Source organism: Arachis stenosperma, chromosome 1 (genome assembly GCF_014773155.1).
Source record: "Arachis stenosperma cultivar V10309 chromosome 1, arast.V10309.gnm1.PFL2, whole genome shotgun sequence".
NCBI classification, from domain to species: Eukaryota; Viridiplantae; Streptophyta; class Magnoliopsida; order Fabales; family Fabaceae; genus Arachis; species Arachis stenosperma.
In genome coordinates this window covers 46,054,343-46,071,552 of record NC_080377.1, presented here as the reverse complement: position 1 = coordinate 46,071,552, position 17,210 = coordinate 46,054,343, and the positions used below count along the sequence as shown (strand labels likewise).

Sequence of the window (17,210 nt, the reverse complement as noted above, 5' to 3'; positions counted from 1 at the left end):
GTGTTAAGCCTTCAATAGCCAACATAAAAATTTAGTCGAATCTTTATGACATAGATCAAAGATATTATTGTGCTAAAGTTAGGTCGTTACCCAGAAGCAACGTGCTGTACGGCTGCTTATAATGTCAAATGAGCAAAAGTCGCTACATCGGTACCCAGGTGTAATGTTAAATGAGTAAGGAGTCCCGCATTTTCATGAATAGATGAGGATAAATAAGCTAGTTTACAAAGAAAAAGGTAAAGGTAAAGATCGAAACGATAGAAGGTTAAGATTTGAGACATGAAATATAGGCACTCTAACAGAAAAATTCATGGAGGTGGTGGATACCATGATAAAGAGGAAGATTAACATCATGTGCCTACAAGAAACAAAATTGGTCGGCGTGAAGACTAGGGAGTTGGATACCTCCGAATTCAAACTTTGGCATACAGGAAAGGTAAGAAATAGGAATGAGGTAGGTATTATCGTGGATAAGCAGTGGAAGAAGAACATAATGAATGTCAAGAGGGTAGGTGATCAGATCATCTCTATCAAATTTGTGGTTGAAGGAGGTACTTTTTATGTGATTAGCGCCTATACACCCGCAAGTGGGTTCAGACGAGCAATACAAGATAAGGTTTTGGGAGGATCTATAGAGTTTGGTCCAAGACATACCTTCGAGAGATAAGATTTTTTTAGAAGGAGATTTAAGTGGCCATGTTGGAAGAGAAGTGACTGGGTATGGAAGTATTCACGGAGGCCATGGTTTTGGGGGCGATCAATTCCGAGGTTAAAACTATTTTGGACTTTTTCACAACCTTTGACCTTCTCGTCGCACATGCATGTTATAAAAAGAAAGACGAACATCTTATAACCTATAGGAGTGGCTTGACAAGCTCTCAAGTTGACTTTTTCTATTGAGAAAATTCGATCAAAAATTTTGCATTAATTATAAAATTATTCCGAAAGATAGTTTAACAATACAATATAGGATGCTCATCATGAATTTTTTTGTTGAGTAAAAGTTGAGGAAAAAATATCATACGAATAACCCAAGGACGAAGTGGTGGCGGATGAAAAGTGAGGAATAAATAAGTTTCCTAAGACGAGTAGGAGAAAAGGCAAAGCGGGAAGGGAATGGAAGCGCGGAGGAGATGTGGAGGGAGATGGTAGAAGTTATTAGAAAAATAACAAAAGAAAGTTTTGGTGAATTTAAAGGGATTAGAACAAGAGACAAAGAGTTCTGGTGGTGGAATGCGAGTGTATAAGAAAAAATAAAGGCAAAAAAAGAGTGCTTTAAAAAGTGGTCTTTGTGCCGCAATACAGATAATTGAAAAAAATATAAGACGACTAAGAAAGAGACAAAAGTGGCTGTAAGTGAAGCAAAATAAGAGCATATGAGGATCTCTACAATTCTTTAGGCACGAAGAAAGTAGAAAAAGGTATATATAGAATCGCAAAAAGCCATGAAAAGAAGAATAAGAAACTTTGATCAGGTTAAGTGCATAAAGGATAAAGATAGATAAGTTTTTGCTCAAAATAAGAAGATCAATGAAAGGTAGAAGAGCTACTTTTACGAGTTATTTAATGAAGAGACTCTTCCGAGTCTTGGTCAGTTATGCGCGAGGGAAGAAGATATAAAACTTTGACTACTATCGAAGGATTCGAGACTTCGAGGTAAAAGAGAATCTAAAGCTGATAAAAAATGGCAAGGTGTAGGACCCGATAATATTCCGATTGAAGTTTGGAAGAGCTTTGGAGATAAAGGCATCAGTTGGTTAACCAAACTTTTTAATGAGATTTTATGACAATAAAAGATGCCGCATGAGTGGAGAAAGAGCACCATGGTACCTATTAACAAGAATAAGGGGATATACAGAGTTGCAAAAATTATAGAGGGACCAAGGTCATGAGCCATATCATGAAGTTATGAGAAAGGGTGATAAAACGGAGGTTGAGACAAGAGATACAAATAAAAGAAAACTAATTTAATTTTATGCCAGGCAGATCCACCACTGAAGCTACATATTTGTTAAGAAGGACGATAGAGGTATCGTAGTAATAAAATGGATCTATGATGTTTTTTATTTGGAAAAAGCATACGATAAGGTGCCAAGGGAGGTCTTATGGAAGGTTTTGGAAAGGAAGAGAGTAAGAATTGCATATATTCATGCAATTAAAGACATGTATGATGGGGCTACAACTAGTGTGAAAACTTAAGGTGGTGTGACAAAGAAATTTTCTATTAGTACATGATTACACTAGGGATCATCCCTAAGTCCATACATTTTCACATTAGTCTTGGAAGTACTCACAGAGTATATCCAAGAGCCTGTGCCATTGTGCATACTTTTTGCTGATGATATCATCCTTATAAAAGAGTCAAGGGAAGACCTAAATAAGAAGTTGAATTTATAGAGAAAAACTTTATAAGTGTATGGTCTATGCATAAGCCATAGCAAGACGGAATATATGAAATGTAAGTTCGGCTGCCGAAGGAAAAACCCTAATATAGAGGTGAAGATTGGAGAAAATATCCTACGAAAAGTTAAAAGTTTTAGGTATCTTGGGTGCATCATACATGATAATAGAGAGATTAAATAGGATGCAAATCATAGGATCCAAGCAAGTTGGTCAAAATAGTGGAGTGCGTCTGATTTTATATGTGATCAAAAAAGTGTTTTTAAAACTTAAAGGTAAATTTTATCGCACTGCTATCAGAGCGGCTATATTTTATGGTACAGAGTGTTGGGCAGCCGAAGAGGAGCACGAACATAAGTTAAGTGTGACAGAGATGAAGATGTTGAGATGGACAAGTGATCATATGCGATTAGATAAAATAAGAAATAAAGATGAAGAGAGAGAGAGAGAGAGAGAGAGAGAGAGAGAGAGAGAGAGAGAGAGAGAGAGAGAGAGAGAGAGTTGGAATAGCACCTATCGTGAAAAAGATGGTAAAATTGCATCTCAGGTGGTTTAGACATGTGAGAAGAAGACTGACAGAGCACTTAGTCAGAAGAGTAGATGAGATGAAAGATGGACAAAAGGTGAAAGGCAAAGAAAGACCATCCAAGTGGTCAAACAAAATCTACATGTAAATAATCTCTTTGTAGACATGATACATATGATAGAGCTCAATAGCATCGTTTGATCTATGTAGCTGACTCCACCTAGTGGGACAAAACTTCGCTATTATTTTTGTTGTTGTTAAAGAATATATACGTTCCCATCTGATTTCATGCACTTCAACATACATGTACCAAATTAATAGTTTAATCAATTCAATTATGAGATGGTCAAACGAAATTTCTGTGTAAAACATCTCATGACAAACATAATTTTTGTAATAATTAATAAAATTAAAAAATTGATTAATTTTTTAAAATTAATAATATTAATATAAATATATAATTATAAATAATAACTTAGTTTCTTTTAAATAATGATATGATATTAAAAATGTTCAGTTTTCACAACTGGCTTAATAAGAGAAGAGAGTATTGAAACCGTTTTCTTTTAGAGTTTGTTTGAGTTTTAAAAAAAAAATATTTTTAGGTAAAATTCAATTTTATAATTTAAAATGATTATAATATATTAATAGAATGAAGTTTAATTTTTTAGTTTAGAATAATTTTTGTTTGAATTACTTTTTTTTATAATTTTATCTTTGATAAAATTGTTTTATTAATTATGAATAAAAATATTTTTAATATTTGACATATTAAATTTAAAAAATATGAGAATTAATTTAGAAATCAGACTCTTTTTAATTTGATTTATAAATAAAAAATTAAAATTAAAATTCTTAAAAAATTCAAATTATTTATTTTTTATCATTTTAAAATAAAAAAAATCAATTCTTAAATAAATTTTAATTCCGAACATTTTAAACAAACTCTTCATATTACAAAAAACTGTCATTACAGTGAAACTGAAAAATGAAGGTGTATAGTTGGTAAATGGTATTTTGAATACTGAATAGTGAATACGGCATTTACCTTATGGGTCCATCCGTTGTACATAATCGTCATTTCGGTTTATATGATCTGTTATTTCTGTTGATCAATATCTGAAGTTTTAACTGCCTCGTGCCGGTAGAAATAATAAGCATAGCATATTAGCATTTACTGTTAATTAATCTTCTTTTTTAAATGCCACCGATCCCACTCTCTGACTGTGTCATCTCCTTTAAATACCTTTTTATCTTCTCTTCGTCTCTTCATTTTCTCTTCTCTTCTTTCCCTGTCTGCTTTCCTTTTAATTCCCACACCTTTTTCTTTCTTTTGCACAAGTTTATCGAAACTTGTGATGCTCCACAGAACAGAAATTAAATTAATAAAGGGAACAAAAGCAGAAGAAGAAGGTGCACGGTTATTACAAGAAGCTAAAAGGAGGGATTATTGTTATTTTTTTATTATTAATAGTAGAATCGCGTTCCAATTAGGGCTATGGAAGGTTGGGGAAATGGTACGAGTAATGCGAGATGGTTAGTGTTACTGTTAGTGGTGGTGGCGGTGGTGTGTGCGGAGAAGAAGAACGAGAATAAGAATGCATATGCGACTATGATGTACGTGGGGACTCCAAGGGACTATGAATTCTACATAGCGGTGCGTGTTCTTCTCAGATCACTCGCTAAGCTTCGTGTGCAAGCTGATCTTGTTGTCATTGCTTCCATTGATGTTCCTCCCAGATGGATTCGAGCTTTGTAAGTCTTCTCTTACTTCTTCAATATATCATCATCCTCGTCATCATTCATTTAAAGCTACCTGATTTCTTACCCTTTTTTCTTCTATGCTGTCCTCAATTTTTCTATTTTTATTACATTAATTTCTCCATGTTAATTTCCTTGCTTCTCTTTCTTTGTGTGTATTTTTTTCTTTTTAACTAATTATCCAAAAATACAATAAAGGAAAAAGGTGATAAGATTGGGGAAATAGGTGAGAGAAGATGAGTTTGGTTTGACTGTGAAGTATGCACTATGCACGTGTTAAGTGTATCATTCTCTGGAGTCTGGATTATTGTGGGTTCGTCCTTTTAGTGTTGAAAGAAACCCCACGAGAAACTTACTGCACTCTTCCTTAACTCCTTTTCTCTTCTCCTTTACCTTCTATACATGATATTTTTCTCATCTTCACTTTTCTTAAATTTTGCCTGTATGATGCAAATTCCCTCTTATTTATCTCTTTTAAAAGTAACAAACATAATAATAGTAAAACAATTACGTACAAAAAAAAAATAATAACCAAATTAATTATTATATATTTAAATATATTTTTTTTTTAGTAACTGATTTTTTTGTTATACATCTGAAATAATTGTTAATCGATCATAATACCAAGTATGTTGATTCTTACTAAACATATTTTTTAAAAGATACGAGTCTTAATAATAAAATTCTAATAAATGCCCTAGAAAACAAAAAGATGATTAAAAAACTGCTATTTTTATTAGATGTCGTTTTCCTAAATGAAGTTTCAGTGGCTGAGTTTGTGTGTTAGTGGGGGCAGTGAAACGAGGGGCTTTGCGCTTATTGTGTCTCTTTTGCGCGTGAATTCCGAGTCACTCAGTCTTCAACGATGGTTTCAATTCAAATCCTGAACATTGGTTCTTTTTCTGGTTCCTTCGTGTCTTGTTTCTATTTGGTTTTATGGGGTCACCATTATTCCCCAAACACCGATTCCTCAAATATCAATAAGTCAATAAATAAATACTCATTCACTCACTCACTCAACTTAAATTCCACCCATTACCCTTTTTCATTTATATTTAAAACCCATAATAATACACTAGTGATATATTATTACTAAATTCAGTATACCCAACAAATGATAATTTAATAACTAAAATACTAAACAAAATGGCAATATATTCTCTTCACAAGTTTGAAGCATTGACTTTGTTGTTAATTTGGATATACTCTCTTTGTTGTTAATATAATAATACTCTGCCACTTCATATCAATAATGCAATCATGCCTTAATTAATTAAGTTATTAGTATAAATTTTGCTGTTGTATGATTTGTAGCAGACTAGCAGGTGGTCGAATTCAAAAAATATTTTTATTTCATTTTATAAATCAGTTCAAAAAACAATTTTTTCCCCGTAGTTCTAATAGTATGCTACACCACCTAATGTAAATTAAAATACTTGTTCGAGCAGATATGCTAATATATAAATTTTTTGTTATATCCTATTAAAATTATCCTATTTTAATTATATATATTTCCATTGAAGCTCCATTTCTTTATAACTTAACAAGAGTAGAAAATATCATTTATAGTTAAAATTATAGCCATTAACTATTAGATATATTGATACCGTTATAAAAAAGATGAAAGGTTCACTAATAGTATCCTTAAATTATATATTTAAAACCTCTCTCATACCAGATCTAATTTTAATTTTATTTTAGCTCTTATAAAATGATATATAAATATTTGTGAGAGTATATATCATAAATAATAGTGATTTAAAATTAAAAGTGTAATATTTAGTCTTAGTTTAGCTAAAATTTTATATTATTTTTAATTATGTAATCAATATAATTATACGAATCACAAAATTTTATTGGTTCTCTATAAAAATAATATTATATTTTTAAAATAATATTAATTTTATTTCATCATCAATTAATTCTAATGTAGATTTTAATTTTAAATTAATTCATTTTTTAAAAAGTATAAAAAATAATATTTTAAAAATACTCTATTAGAGATATTCTTAGAATTATTTGAAAGTATTGAAAATTTTAACATGTTAGATTTTCGATAAAATCATTTTATATTAAATATCTTTATGCGTGCTCTTAAAACAATTATTAAAATAACTCTATAATTTAATGGGCAAATTAGTACAACCAATAAAATAATAAAAATTTAAAATAACTAGCATGCTCTTATTTCTTAAGATTTTCAAAGTACATAAGAACTATAAAAATATATGCATTTAATTTTCAGAGAAAAAATTAAGATTTTTTATTAATTTGTCTTAGGACACATAACAACAAATTTAAAGTTTTAAATTGATCTTTAATAAATTTTAGATCAAACATTTTAATTTTTAATAAATTTTTATTCTTTTAAAAGTTTTTTAAAAATGATTTCTGTTAGACAATTTAATTATTCTATAATTTATAATAAAATATTTAATATGTATATTTAATAAATAAATTTTTAACAAATTTTATTATAAGATAATTAGATGTCTAACAAATATTATTATAAAATAAATTAGTTCTTATAAAATAACCAAGATTAAAAAACTTCTACAATAATAATAATTTATTGAAAATCAAAGTGACTAATTTTAAATTGTTTGGAGACCAAATTTGAGTGTTTAATTATATCTAAAGAATATGATAACGATATCATTAATTCTCTATGAAATGTTTCTATAAAGAGTATGCCCAAAATAAGCATAATAATTTTATACATATTAAATGTATCATATTTTTATAAATTATTAAATTCTATTAAATGCATATTAAAAACTATTATAGAAAAAAAAGTCTTGATAAATTATAATAAATATAGAATATACTAGATGTTAGGAATATATAAATTAAATAAATAAATATCTTTTAATATATAATATTTTAAATGATAAATATAATTTTTTTAAAAATTAATTATTATGTAATAAAATTTTTATAATATTAAAAAATATATCAAAATAATATTTTAAATTGTAATATAAAAATAGTAAAATAATTAAATTTTATTTTATATTATTTGATAAATAATTAGATTGTTATATTAAAATTTTATTAAAATATTTATAAAAATATAATTTATTTAAAATATTATATATAATACATAGAAATTTTGACATGTTTATTTTTTTAATCCTTTTAAGAAAAATTTCTTTGAATATAAAAGGAAAAAAAAGAAATACGCATATCTTTTATGAAAAAAAAACGTTGAAAAATAAATAAAAAATAAATCATAAGGCACAATATCACAACAAATTAAATGTGATTTCTAAATAATTTTTTTTATAAAAGAGATGCGTTTTTTTTTCTCTCTTTTTTTCAAAAACAAACATTAATGTATCTCTTTTTGTAAGATTATATGCTATGAGGTCAGGGTAAACATATCAAGCAGTGTTGTTGCGTTGTAACATCATACAAATTATTAAATTAAGACGAGGTCGGTATAATTTTCTCTTATAACAATATTATTAATATTAGTTAATCATATATTATTACATGATAGAGCATGCTTGGACATTTTCATCGTTGATATATTTTTTTCTTTTTTCATAAAAGACATGCATATTTCTTAATTTTTTTATTCAAAACAAATTTTCTTAAAAAAATTTAAAAAATAAAAAGGTCAATATTTTTATATATTATACTTAATATTTTAAATAAATGACATTTTTAAAAATATTTTAATAAAAAATTTATATTATATAATAATATTTTAATAAAGTAATTAGTTAATAAAATTTTAATATAACAATCTAATTATTTTTTAAACAATATAAAATATTATTTTAATATAATTTTTTTAATATTATAAAAATTTTTTTGTATGATAACTAATCTTATAAATAAAAAATATTTATATTTTTTATGTTTATACGTTTTATATTTATTATTTAAATATAAAATATTATGTTATTTAAAATATTATATATTAAAATATTTATTTATTTATATACTAGTAATATCTCATATATTCTATATATTTATCAGAGTTTATAATAATCTTTTTATATAATAATTTTTGACTAATGTGGCACATCCAATACCCGTTTCTAAATATCTTCTTAATTGTCTCATGGCCTTATTTAAGAGTTGATTTAGGACCAAAACACTTCTTTAGTTTTTTCCCTCAATAAAATACTACAGTCAAAGAGATCGCCGAGGCAATTTAGGCAGGGGTCCTCACACTATTACTTAGGTTTCGAAAAACAATGCAGGTCTAAATGAAAAAAAAAAAAAAAAAAAATAGAAAACGGTGCCCGTTAGTGGTCCATCATAATAGGGCCATGCCATATAAAAAAGGAAATAGAAAAGAAAAAGCATATTCGAATTTTGCTTTTCTTATTATCAAAATAACTTGTTAAATTTCTCAAAAATTTTGAAAATAGTCCTACTAATAAGAATATCTCGGTTCAAATTGTGTACTACATGAATCCTTATTTTGTAAAAAAATACTATATGCATATTAAAAATTAACTACTAAATTAATTATATATTTATATATAAATATATATAATTTAATTTAATTTTAATATATATTTAAATTTTAATGTGTATTTTATATTAATAATTAATTTTAATATATATATGATTGTTATTTATTTACTAAATTATGAACTTCTTAGGTATACACACTTATTTTTCTCGTCCCACATCCTGGGTTTGATAATTTTTAAAAATTGTTATATTTTGATAATATTAAGTGTATAAAATATTAGTAAATGTTAAATCGTTACTAATAATAACTCGTTGATTTTGTGTACTCGAAAGTCTTAACTAATCGAATAGATGAGCAGGTTTGCTGAGAATTTTGTCTTATTTGATTTTTTTCTCAACCTTTAATAGAGTAGTTGGCGAACCGCCTAATCTTATTTTTTAATTTTAACTTTTTTTTAAATTTAAGTTGATAAGTAAAAGTAAATAAATAATTATTTTTGGACTGTGTTTTCTTAAGTTAGATTAATTTTAGATTTGTATAAATTTTGTATAATTTTTTTCCCTTTTTCTTAATCTGATGTCAATTTTTTTCTTTTGAGAATTAATATTATGCTAATAAATCACTTTCTTAAAAAATTTAAATTAATTAATTAGAAATAGGTGAATAATAATATTTTCTGACAGTTTTTTTGATTTGCCTAATTACTAGAATTCATATCAGTAAGTTAAGCCAATGTAAATAATTTGCTTTCATATCAGTTTTTTTCAATTATAAATAATTATTGTTAAAGTAATTTAATTACAATTTTTAAGTCTGCATAATATTAATTATGCCACATATATACAAAATTAGTTATCAATATAAAATTAAAATGTTTGATATTTCACTAGAATAAATTAAATTATATAAATATACATAAATTAATTGATTTTTATATTCATTCAACACTTTTTACATAATATTTTGGCAAATTTTAAAGCTGATAGCATCTGGTATATGTTTTTGTTTGTATAAGATGATAAGATATACAAGACAATTATTGAATGTAAGAGATTTGTTTGTGGCAGTGAAAAGGAAGATGGTGCGAAGGTAGTGAGAGTAGAGAACTTTGAGAACCCTTACAAACACCAAGACAACTTCGACAAAAGGTTCAAGTTATCGCTCAACAAATTGTACGCGTGGAACCTGGTGGAGTACGATAGGGTCGTCATGTTGGATGCAGACAATCTTTTTCTCCAGAGAACCGATGAATTGTTTCAGTGTGGACAATTTTGTGCTGTCTTCATCAACCCTTGCGTCTTCCACACTGGTCTCTTCGTCCTCCAGGTAAATTAAAATAGTTTATCCACGCCAACTTTTGAACTGCATTATGTCTCAAATTTCCACATTCTTAATGGGGCCCCTTGTATCCTTTTACTTCCACAGTGCCCGCACTAATAATTATGGACAAAATATCTAAGAAAATTAGAAAAACGTGCAACTACGTTCACATAAGTGTTGCCCATTCGGTGTTGGATATATCTTTAAACAAGAAAAAAAATATTTGAAAGTTGTTGTCAAACGAAATAAAATGGTTTAACTCTTTGGTAAAAAATCATGTTATATTTTCCTTAATTGAAACGGTTTAGTGCTGCCCAAAAAAAATAAACGGTTTAGTTATACCAACAATAGTGTTAGCATAGTGGTAGAGGTATGCACTATGACCCTCCGGAATGTTCTAGAGAAAGTATCAATTGAGAGAGTGGATTTGGCTCCGCTTGAAAACAGGTTAGTTTGGGATGAAAAACACTGACCAACTTTAGTTTGGTACCCACACCACCAAACAATTTTAAAATAAATAATCATAATGTATAAATAGAACAAATTAAACATACCAGTTACCACCATTGAGATTAAGTAACATTACATATGACATTTCTTAAATCTTAACTTGTTATGCCTATATTCGGAAGTTATTATGATCCTATTTATAAAGGGCTAATGTTTAAAATGGTCCTGGAAAAATCACATGAATTAATTTAGTCTCTCAAAGATTCATGGTTTCTGAAAGATACCAACATAAGTCAATTTGGTCATTCAATTAATTTCTTGTTGACAACGTGTTGCTAGCGAATAAGGTAATAGACGTTTAACGATAACACGTCAACAAAAAGTTAACTGAAAGACCAACTTAATTCACATTAATATATTTCAGGGACCAAATTGGCAAGTTAACTCAAGCATGATATTTCATGAACTAATTTGAATATTAGGAGAGAAAATTCAGAAGTATTAGAGATTTAGTACCCTTGCAAATTATGTATGTAGAAGGGTTATGACACGGATTCTAATTATTTGATATATCTGCAGCCATCAAGTGCAGTGTTCAAGGACATGGTTCATGAATTACAAAATGGGAGAGAGAATCCAGATGGTGCAGACCAAGGTTTCATAGCTAGTTACTTCCCAGAGTTGCTTTATAGGCCAATGTTCCTTCCAAATCCAAATGGCTCCAAGCTTCAAGGAACTTATAGACTTCCTTTGGGTTATCAAATGGATGCTTCTTACTACTGTAAGCACATGATTACAGCAATTATGAAAACTAAAATGTTCATATAGTTTTTTATAAAACTCCAAATCTTAATTAGTGGAATCTAAGTTAATGTTAATGCTGATTTTAATTCAGATCTTAAACTTCGATGGAGCATACCCTGTGGACCAAACAGTGTGATCACGTTCCCAGGGGCACCGTGGTTGAAGCCGTGGTATTGGTGGTCATGGCCGGTGCTTCCATTAGGTCTCCAGTGGCATGAACAACGTCGTCAAACTTTGGGGTAAGGTCCAAAATCTTTGTATTCATTTTGTTTTGTTTCTTTGATTTTAATTGATTCTAATGATGCTAGTCTTATTGACATTAACATTTTGTTTTTTTGTAACCATATCATGCTCTTTAAAAATGCAAATTATTGCAAAATTGGCTTAGAAGGTAAATTGTTGATGCAAGTTATTGCAAGAAATTGACATTATTACCAATGCAGGTATGCTGCAGAGATGGCTGTGGTATTTATCCAATCTGCAATATATATCGGACTAATAGCGATGACTCGTTTGGCTAGGCCAAGCCTCTCGAAGCTCTGCTACCGGCGCTTCGATAAGAGTGTCATCATTGTGCAAAGTATCCTCAAACTAGTGGCATTGTGGACAATCCTTGCTGCATACACAACACCTTTCTTCATCATCCCTCACACTATTCACCCTCTACTAGGCTGGGCCCTGTACATACTCAGTGTCTTTGCGCTATGCTCGATTGCGACTAATGCCTTTCTGCTACCAATGTTGCCTGTTGTGGCGCCGTTGCTGGGGATCGTTGGGTCCTTAATGGTCATGGCGTTTCCTTGGTATCCGGATGGCGTGGTGAGGGCCTTGTGTGTGTTTGCTTACGCTTTTTGTGCTGCGCCAGTTCTTTGGTCATGTATTGTGAGGATAATGGCTGGTCTTCAGGTATCTTTAGAAAGGGAAGCTTTTATGCCTAGATTAGGAGAATCTTCACCACCTTCTTGGTTTAACAAATTATATTGAGCTGTTTGGTTCTAGTGGGGATGTGAAACAATTGAAACTGGACCAAATTGTTAGTACTCTCTCCGTTTCATTTTATCTGTCACTGTTGTTTTAAAGTACATTCTTTAATCAGTGTATATATTGATATAAGAATGTACTAAAAAGTGAAAAATAAAAGGGAACAGAGGAAGTGTCATTTCTTGATTTGTTTCACTATACCTGATTGTGGAGGGAGGAATTGAAGTGCCGTGGATTTTGTACCATCTAATGGGTGTTTTGGTCTTGGATTTCAATTTCATGATTGAAATTATTTGAGTCAAAAGGAAGAGGACAGGGAGTTAGATTAGGGTTGTATAGAACATTAGGAATATACAATTGTTTTGTTATTCTTCACTTATATGTATTATCTTATTTGATTGATTTCAGTATTAAGTTGCACTATGAACTTTTTGAAGATGAGAGAATTCAGTTTTCGGCAGTTCGGCACACACAACATTGCATCTCTGCTTTATTTGTTTTCGTAGTTTGCAACTATTAATCAGCTTTAACCACACTAACGAAATCAGGAAATGACGGTTGATGCTGTTGTCGTAAGATTTGAATAATTTTCGTTCTCCTAAATATATGATTACTAAATTTCAATACCCAAACAAACAACTCACTCAAATAACTCGAATTACAGCTCATGTGAATTCACATGGAAGCATTCGTTCTCACAAAATTCAGTCAAAGTTCAGAAATTTCTTGTCCCCAAAAAAGAGATTTGGAAATTTATTTGCATATAGATATGTATAAGGTGAATTTACAAGCCCATTAGGTGTAGCTCAAATGACATTTATCTCCTCTTCCGAATATAGAGGTTATGTTTTCGAATTTTTCTTGATCAATATTGCTTAAATATAAAATAAAATTATTAAAATTTTAATATATAATTTTAAATATTTAAATTTAATAATTTTTAGATTAACAAAATTGAAAAATTTCATAATTTTTATATAATAACTTATCTATGATTTATCGTTAAAACAAACAACAACAATAACAAAGCCTTGTCCCACTAAGTGGGGTCGGCTACATGAATCAAATGACGCCATTGTGCTCTGTCATGTATCATGTCTACAGAGAGACCGTTTACATGTAGATCTCGTTTGACCACCTCATGGATAGTCTTCTTAGGTCTTCCTTTGCCTTTCGCCCTTTGTCCATCTTCCATCTCATCTACCCTCCTGACTGGATGTTCTATCGGTCTTCTTCTCACATGTCCAACCCACCTGAGACGCGATTCAACCATCTTTTCCACAATGGGTGCTACTCCAACTCTCTCCCTTATATCTTCATTCCTTATTTTATCCAATCGCGTGTGACCACTCATCCATCTTAACATCTTCATCTCTGCCACACTCAGCTTATGTTCGTGCTCCCCTTTAGCCGCCCAACACTCCGTACCATACAGCATAGCCGGTCTTATAGCGGTGCGATAGAATTTACCTTTAAGTTTTAAAGGCACTTTTTTGTCGCATATAAAACCAGATGCATTCCGCCATTTTGACCAACTTGCTTGGATCCTATGATTTACATCCTGTTCAATCTCTCCATTATCCTGTATGATGCACCCAAGATACTTAAAACTTTTAACCTTTACTAGGATGTTTTCTCCAACCTTCACCTCTATATTGGGGTTTTTCCTTCCCGAACTGAACTTACATTCCATATATGCCGTCTTGCTACGGCTTATGCGCAGACCATACACTTCTAAAGCTTCTCTCCATAATTCCAACTTCTTATTTAGGTCTTCCCTTGACTCTCCCATAAGGACGATATCATCGGCAAAAAGCATGCACCATGGCACAGGCTCTTGGATGTGCTCTGTGAGGACTTCCAGGACTAATGTGAAAAGGTATGGGCTTAAGGATGATCCTTGGTGTAATCCTATACCAATAGGGAATTCTTCCGTCACACCACCTTGAGTCTTCACACTAGTTGTGGCCCCATCATACATGTCCTTAATTGCCCGAATATATGCGATCCTTACTCTCCTCTTTTCTAAAACCTTCCATAAGACTTCCCTTGGTACCCTATCATACGCTTTTTCCAAATCAATAAACACCATATGTAGGTCCCTTTTACTACTACGATACCTCTCCATCATCCTTCTTAATAGGTATATCGCTTCAGTGGTAGATCTTCCTGGCATAAATCCAAATTGATTCTCTGTTACTTGTGTCTCTTTTCTCAACCTCCTTTCTATCACCCTTTCCCATAACTTCATAGTATGACTCATAAGCTTAATCCCTCTATAATTTCTGCAACTTTGTATATCCCCTTTATTCTTGTAGATAGGTATCAATGTGCTCTTTCTCCACTCATCAGGCATCTTCTTTGACCTTAAAATCTCATTAAAAAGCTTGGTTAACCAGTTGATGCCTTTTTCTCCAAGACCTTTCCAAACCTCAATCGGGATATTATCAGGTCCTACTGTCCTGCCATTTTTCATCTGCTTTAAAGCGTCTTTTACCTCGAAGTCTCGAATCCTTCGATAGTAGTCAAAGTTTTGATCTTCTTCCCTTGTGCATAATCGACCAAGGCTCGGAAGAGTCTTCTGTCCCTCATTAAATAACTCGTAGAAGTAACTCTTCCACCTTTCATTAATCTTCTCCTCTTGAGCCAACACCTCTCCATCCTTATCCTTTATGCACTTAACCTGATCCAAATCTCTCGTTCTTCTTTCCCGACTCTTTGCGATTCTATATATACCTTTTTCTCCTTCTTTTGTGCCCAAAGACTGGTAGAGACCCTCATATGCTCTTGTTTTTGCTTCACTTACAGCCACTTTTGTCTCTTTCTTAGCCACCTTATATTTTTTCCAATTATCTGCATTGCGGCATAAAGACCACTCTTTAAAGCATTCCCTTTTTATCTTTATCTTTTCTTGTATACTCGCATTCCACCACCAGGACTCCTTGTCTCTTGGTCCTATTCCTTTAGATTCACCAAAACTTTATTTTGCTGTTCTTCTAATAACTTCTGCCATCTCCCTCCACATCTTTTCCGCACTTTCGTTCCCCTCCCACTTTGCCTCTTCTCCTACCCGTCTTAGGAAGTTTCTCTGTTCCTCACCTTTCATCCGCCACCACCTCGTCCTTGGGTTCTTCGTATAATGTCTTTTCCTCAACTTTTGCTCAACGCGAAAATCCATGACAAGCACCCTATGTTGTGTTGTCAAACTCTCTCCCGGAATGATTTTACAGTTAATGCAAAATTTCCGGTCGACTCTCCTCAACAAGAAGAAGTCGATTTGAGAGCTTGTCATGCCACTCTTATAGGTTATAAGATGTTCATCTCTCTTTTTAAAACATGTATTTGCGATGAGAAGATCAAAGGTTGAAGAAAAGTCCAAAATAGTTTTACCCTCGGCATTGATCACCCCGAAACCATGGCCTCCGTGAATACTCCCATATCCAGTCACTTCTCCCAACATGGCCATTTAAATCTCTCCTAAGAAAATCTCCCAAAGGTATGCCTTGAACCAAAACCTTTATCTTGTGTTGTTCGTCCGAACCCACTTGCGGTGCATAGGCGCTAATCACATGGAAAGCACCTCCCTCCACCACAAGTTTGATAGAGATGATCCGATCTCCCACCCTCTTGACATCCACTACGTTCCTCTTCCACTGCTTATCCACAATTATTCCAACCCCATTCCTATTCTTCACCTTTCCTGTATACCAAAGTTTGAAACCAGAAGTATCCAACTCCCTAGCCTTTGCACCAACCCATTTCGTTTCTTGTAGGCACATAATGTTAATCTTCCTCCTTGTCATGGTGTCCACCACCTCCATGGACTTTCCTGTTAGAGTGCCTATGTTCCATGTCCCAAATCTCAACCTTCTGTCGTTTCGACCTTTACCTTTTACTTTGTGAACTAGCTTATTTATCCTCGTCCGTTCACGGAAACGCGAGAACCCTTGCTCATTTAACACTACATCCGGACACCGATGCAGCGGCTCTTGCTTTGACACCGTACTCGAGCCATACGACGCGTTGCTTCCGGGCAACGACCTAGCTTTAACGCAATAATGTCTTTGGTTCATGTCATGGGGGTTCGGCTATGTTTTTATGTTGGTTGCCGAAGACCTAACACAACCCTCCTCCTTTATCCGGGCTTGGGACCGGTTATGTACCGCAAGTGTAACATAGGCGGAGTTATGATTTATCGTTAAAAGTTCGCAAAAAAGTTTAAACATTAAAATTTATAACTAAAAAAAATTAAAACACACATAAATAATAAACACATACGTTTCATCGTAAAAAGAAAAGGTTTTATTTAAACAAAAGATACTATTCATCACAAATCATAATAATTAGTAAGTAATTTTACGGCCAACAACATAAATTATATTTTAATAAGATTTTGGATATACTTTAGCTACATAAAAAAATTTGCAAGATGGCAATTAACAACATTAGTTGGTATGCAATTGATTTTTGCTAAATAATAATAATAATAATAATAATAATAACTCATACAAATTTAGGGTTATTGGATGGTTA

At 31.3% G+C, this 17,210-nt stretch overlaps 1 protein-coding gene across 1 annotated transcript; it reads left to right on the top strand.

The window, feature by feature from the left end:
- Positions 1 to 4,203: 4,203 nt before the first annotated feature.
- On the top strand, positions 4,204 to 13,113 carry LOC130936608 (putative glucuronosyltransferase PGSIP8). The gene is made up of 5 exons (XM_057866703.1): positions 4,204 to 4,681; positions 10,190 to 10,448; positions 11,472 to 11,673; positions 11,788 to 11,935; positions 12,140 to 13,113. The coding sequence occupies exons 1-5, from the start codon at positions 4,425 to 4,427 to the stop codon at positions 12,678 to 12,680; spliced, it is 1,407 nt and encodes a 468-aa protein (XP_057722686.1). The 5' UTR covers positions 4,204 to 4,424; the 3' UTR covers positions 12,681 to 13,113.
- Positions 13,114 to 17,210: the final 4,097 nt, after the last annotated feature.

Coding starts and splice junctions, on each gene's coding strand:
- LOC130936608 (XM_057866703.1), top strand. CDS start 4,425: ATGGAAGGTTGGGGAAATGGTACGAGTAATGCGAGATGGTTAGTGTTA. Junction 4,682..10,189: donor CCCAGATGGATTCGAGCTTT/GTAAGTCTTCTC, acceptor TGTTTGTGGCAG/TGAAAAGGAAGATGGTGCGA. Junction 11,936..12,139: donor CAACGTCGTCAAACTTTGGG/GTAAGGTCCAAA, acceptor TTACCAATGCAG/GTATGCTGCAGAGATGGCTG.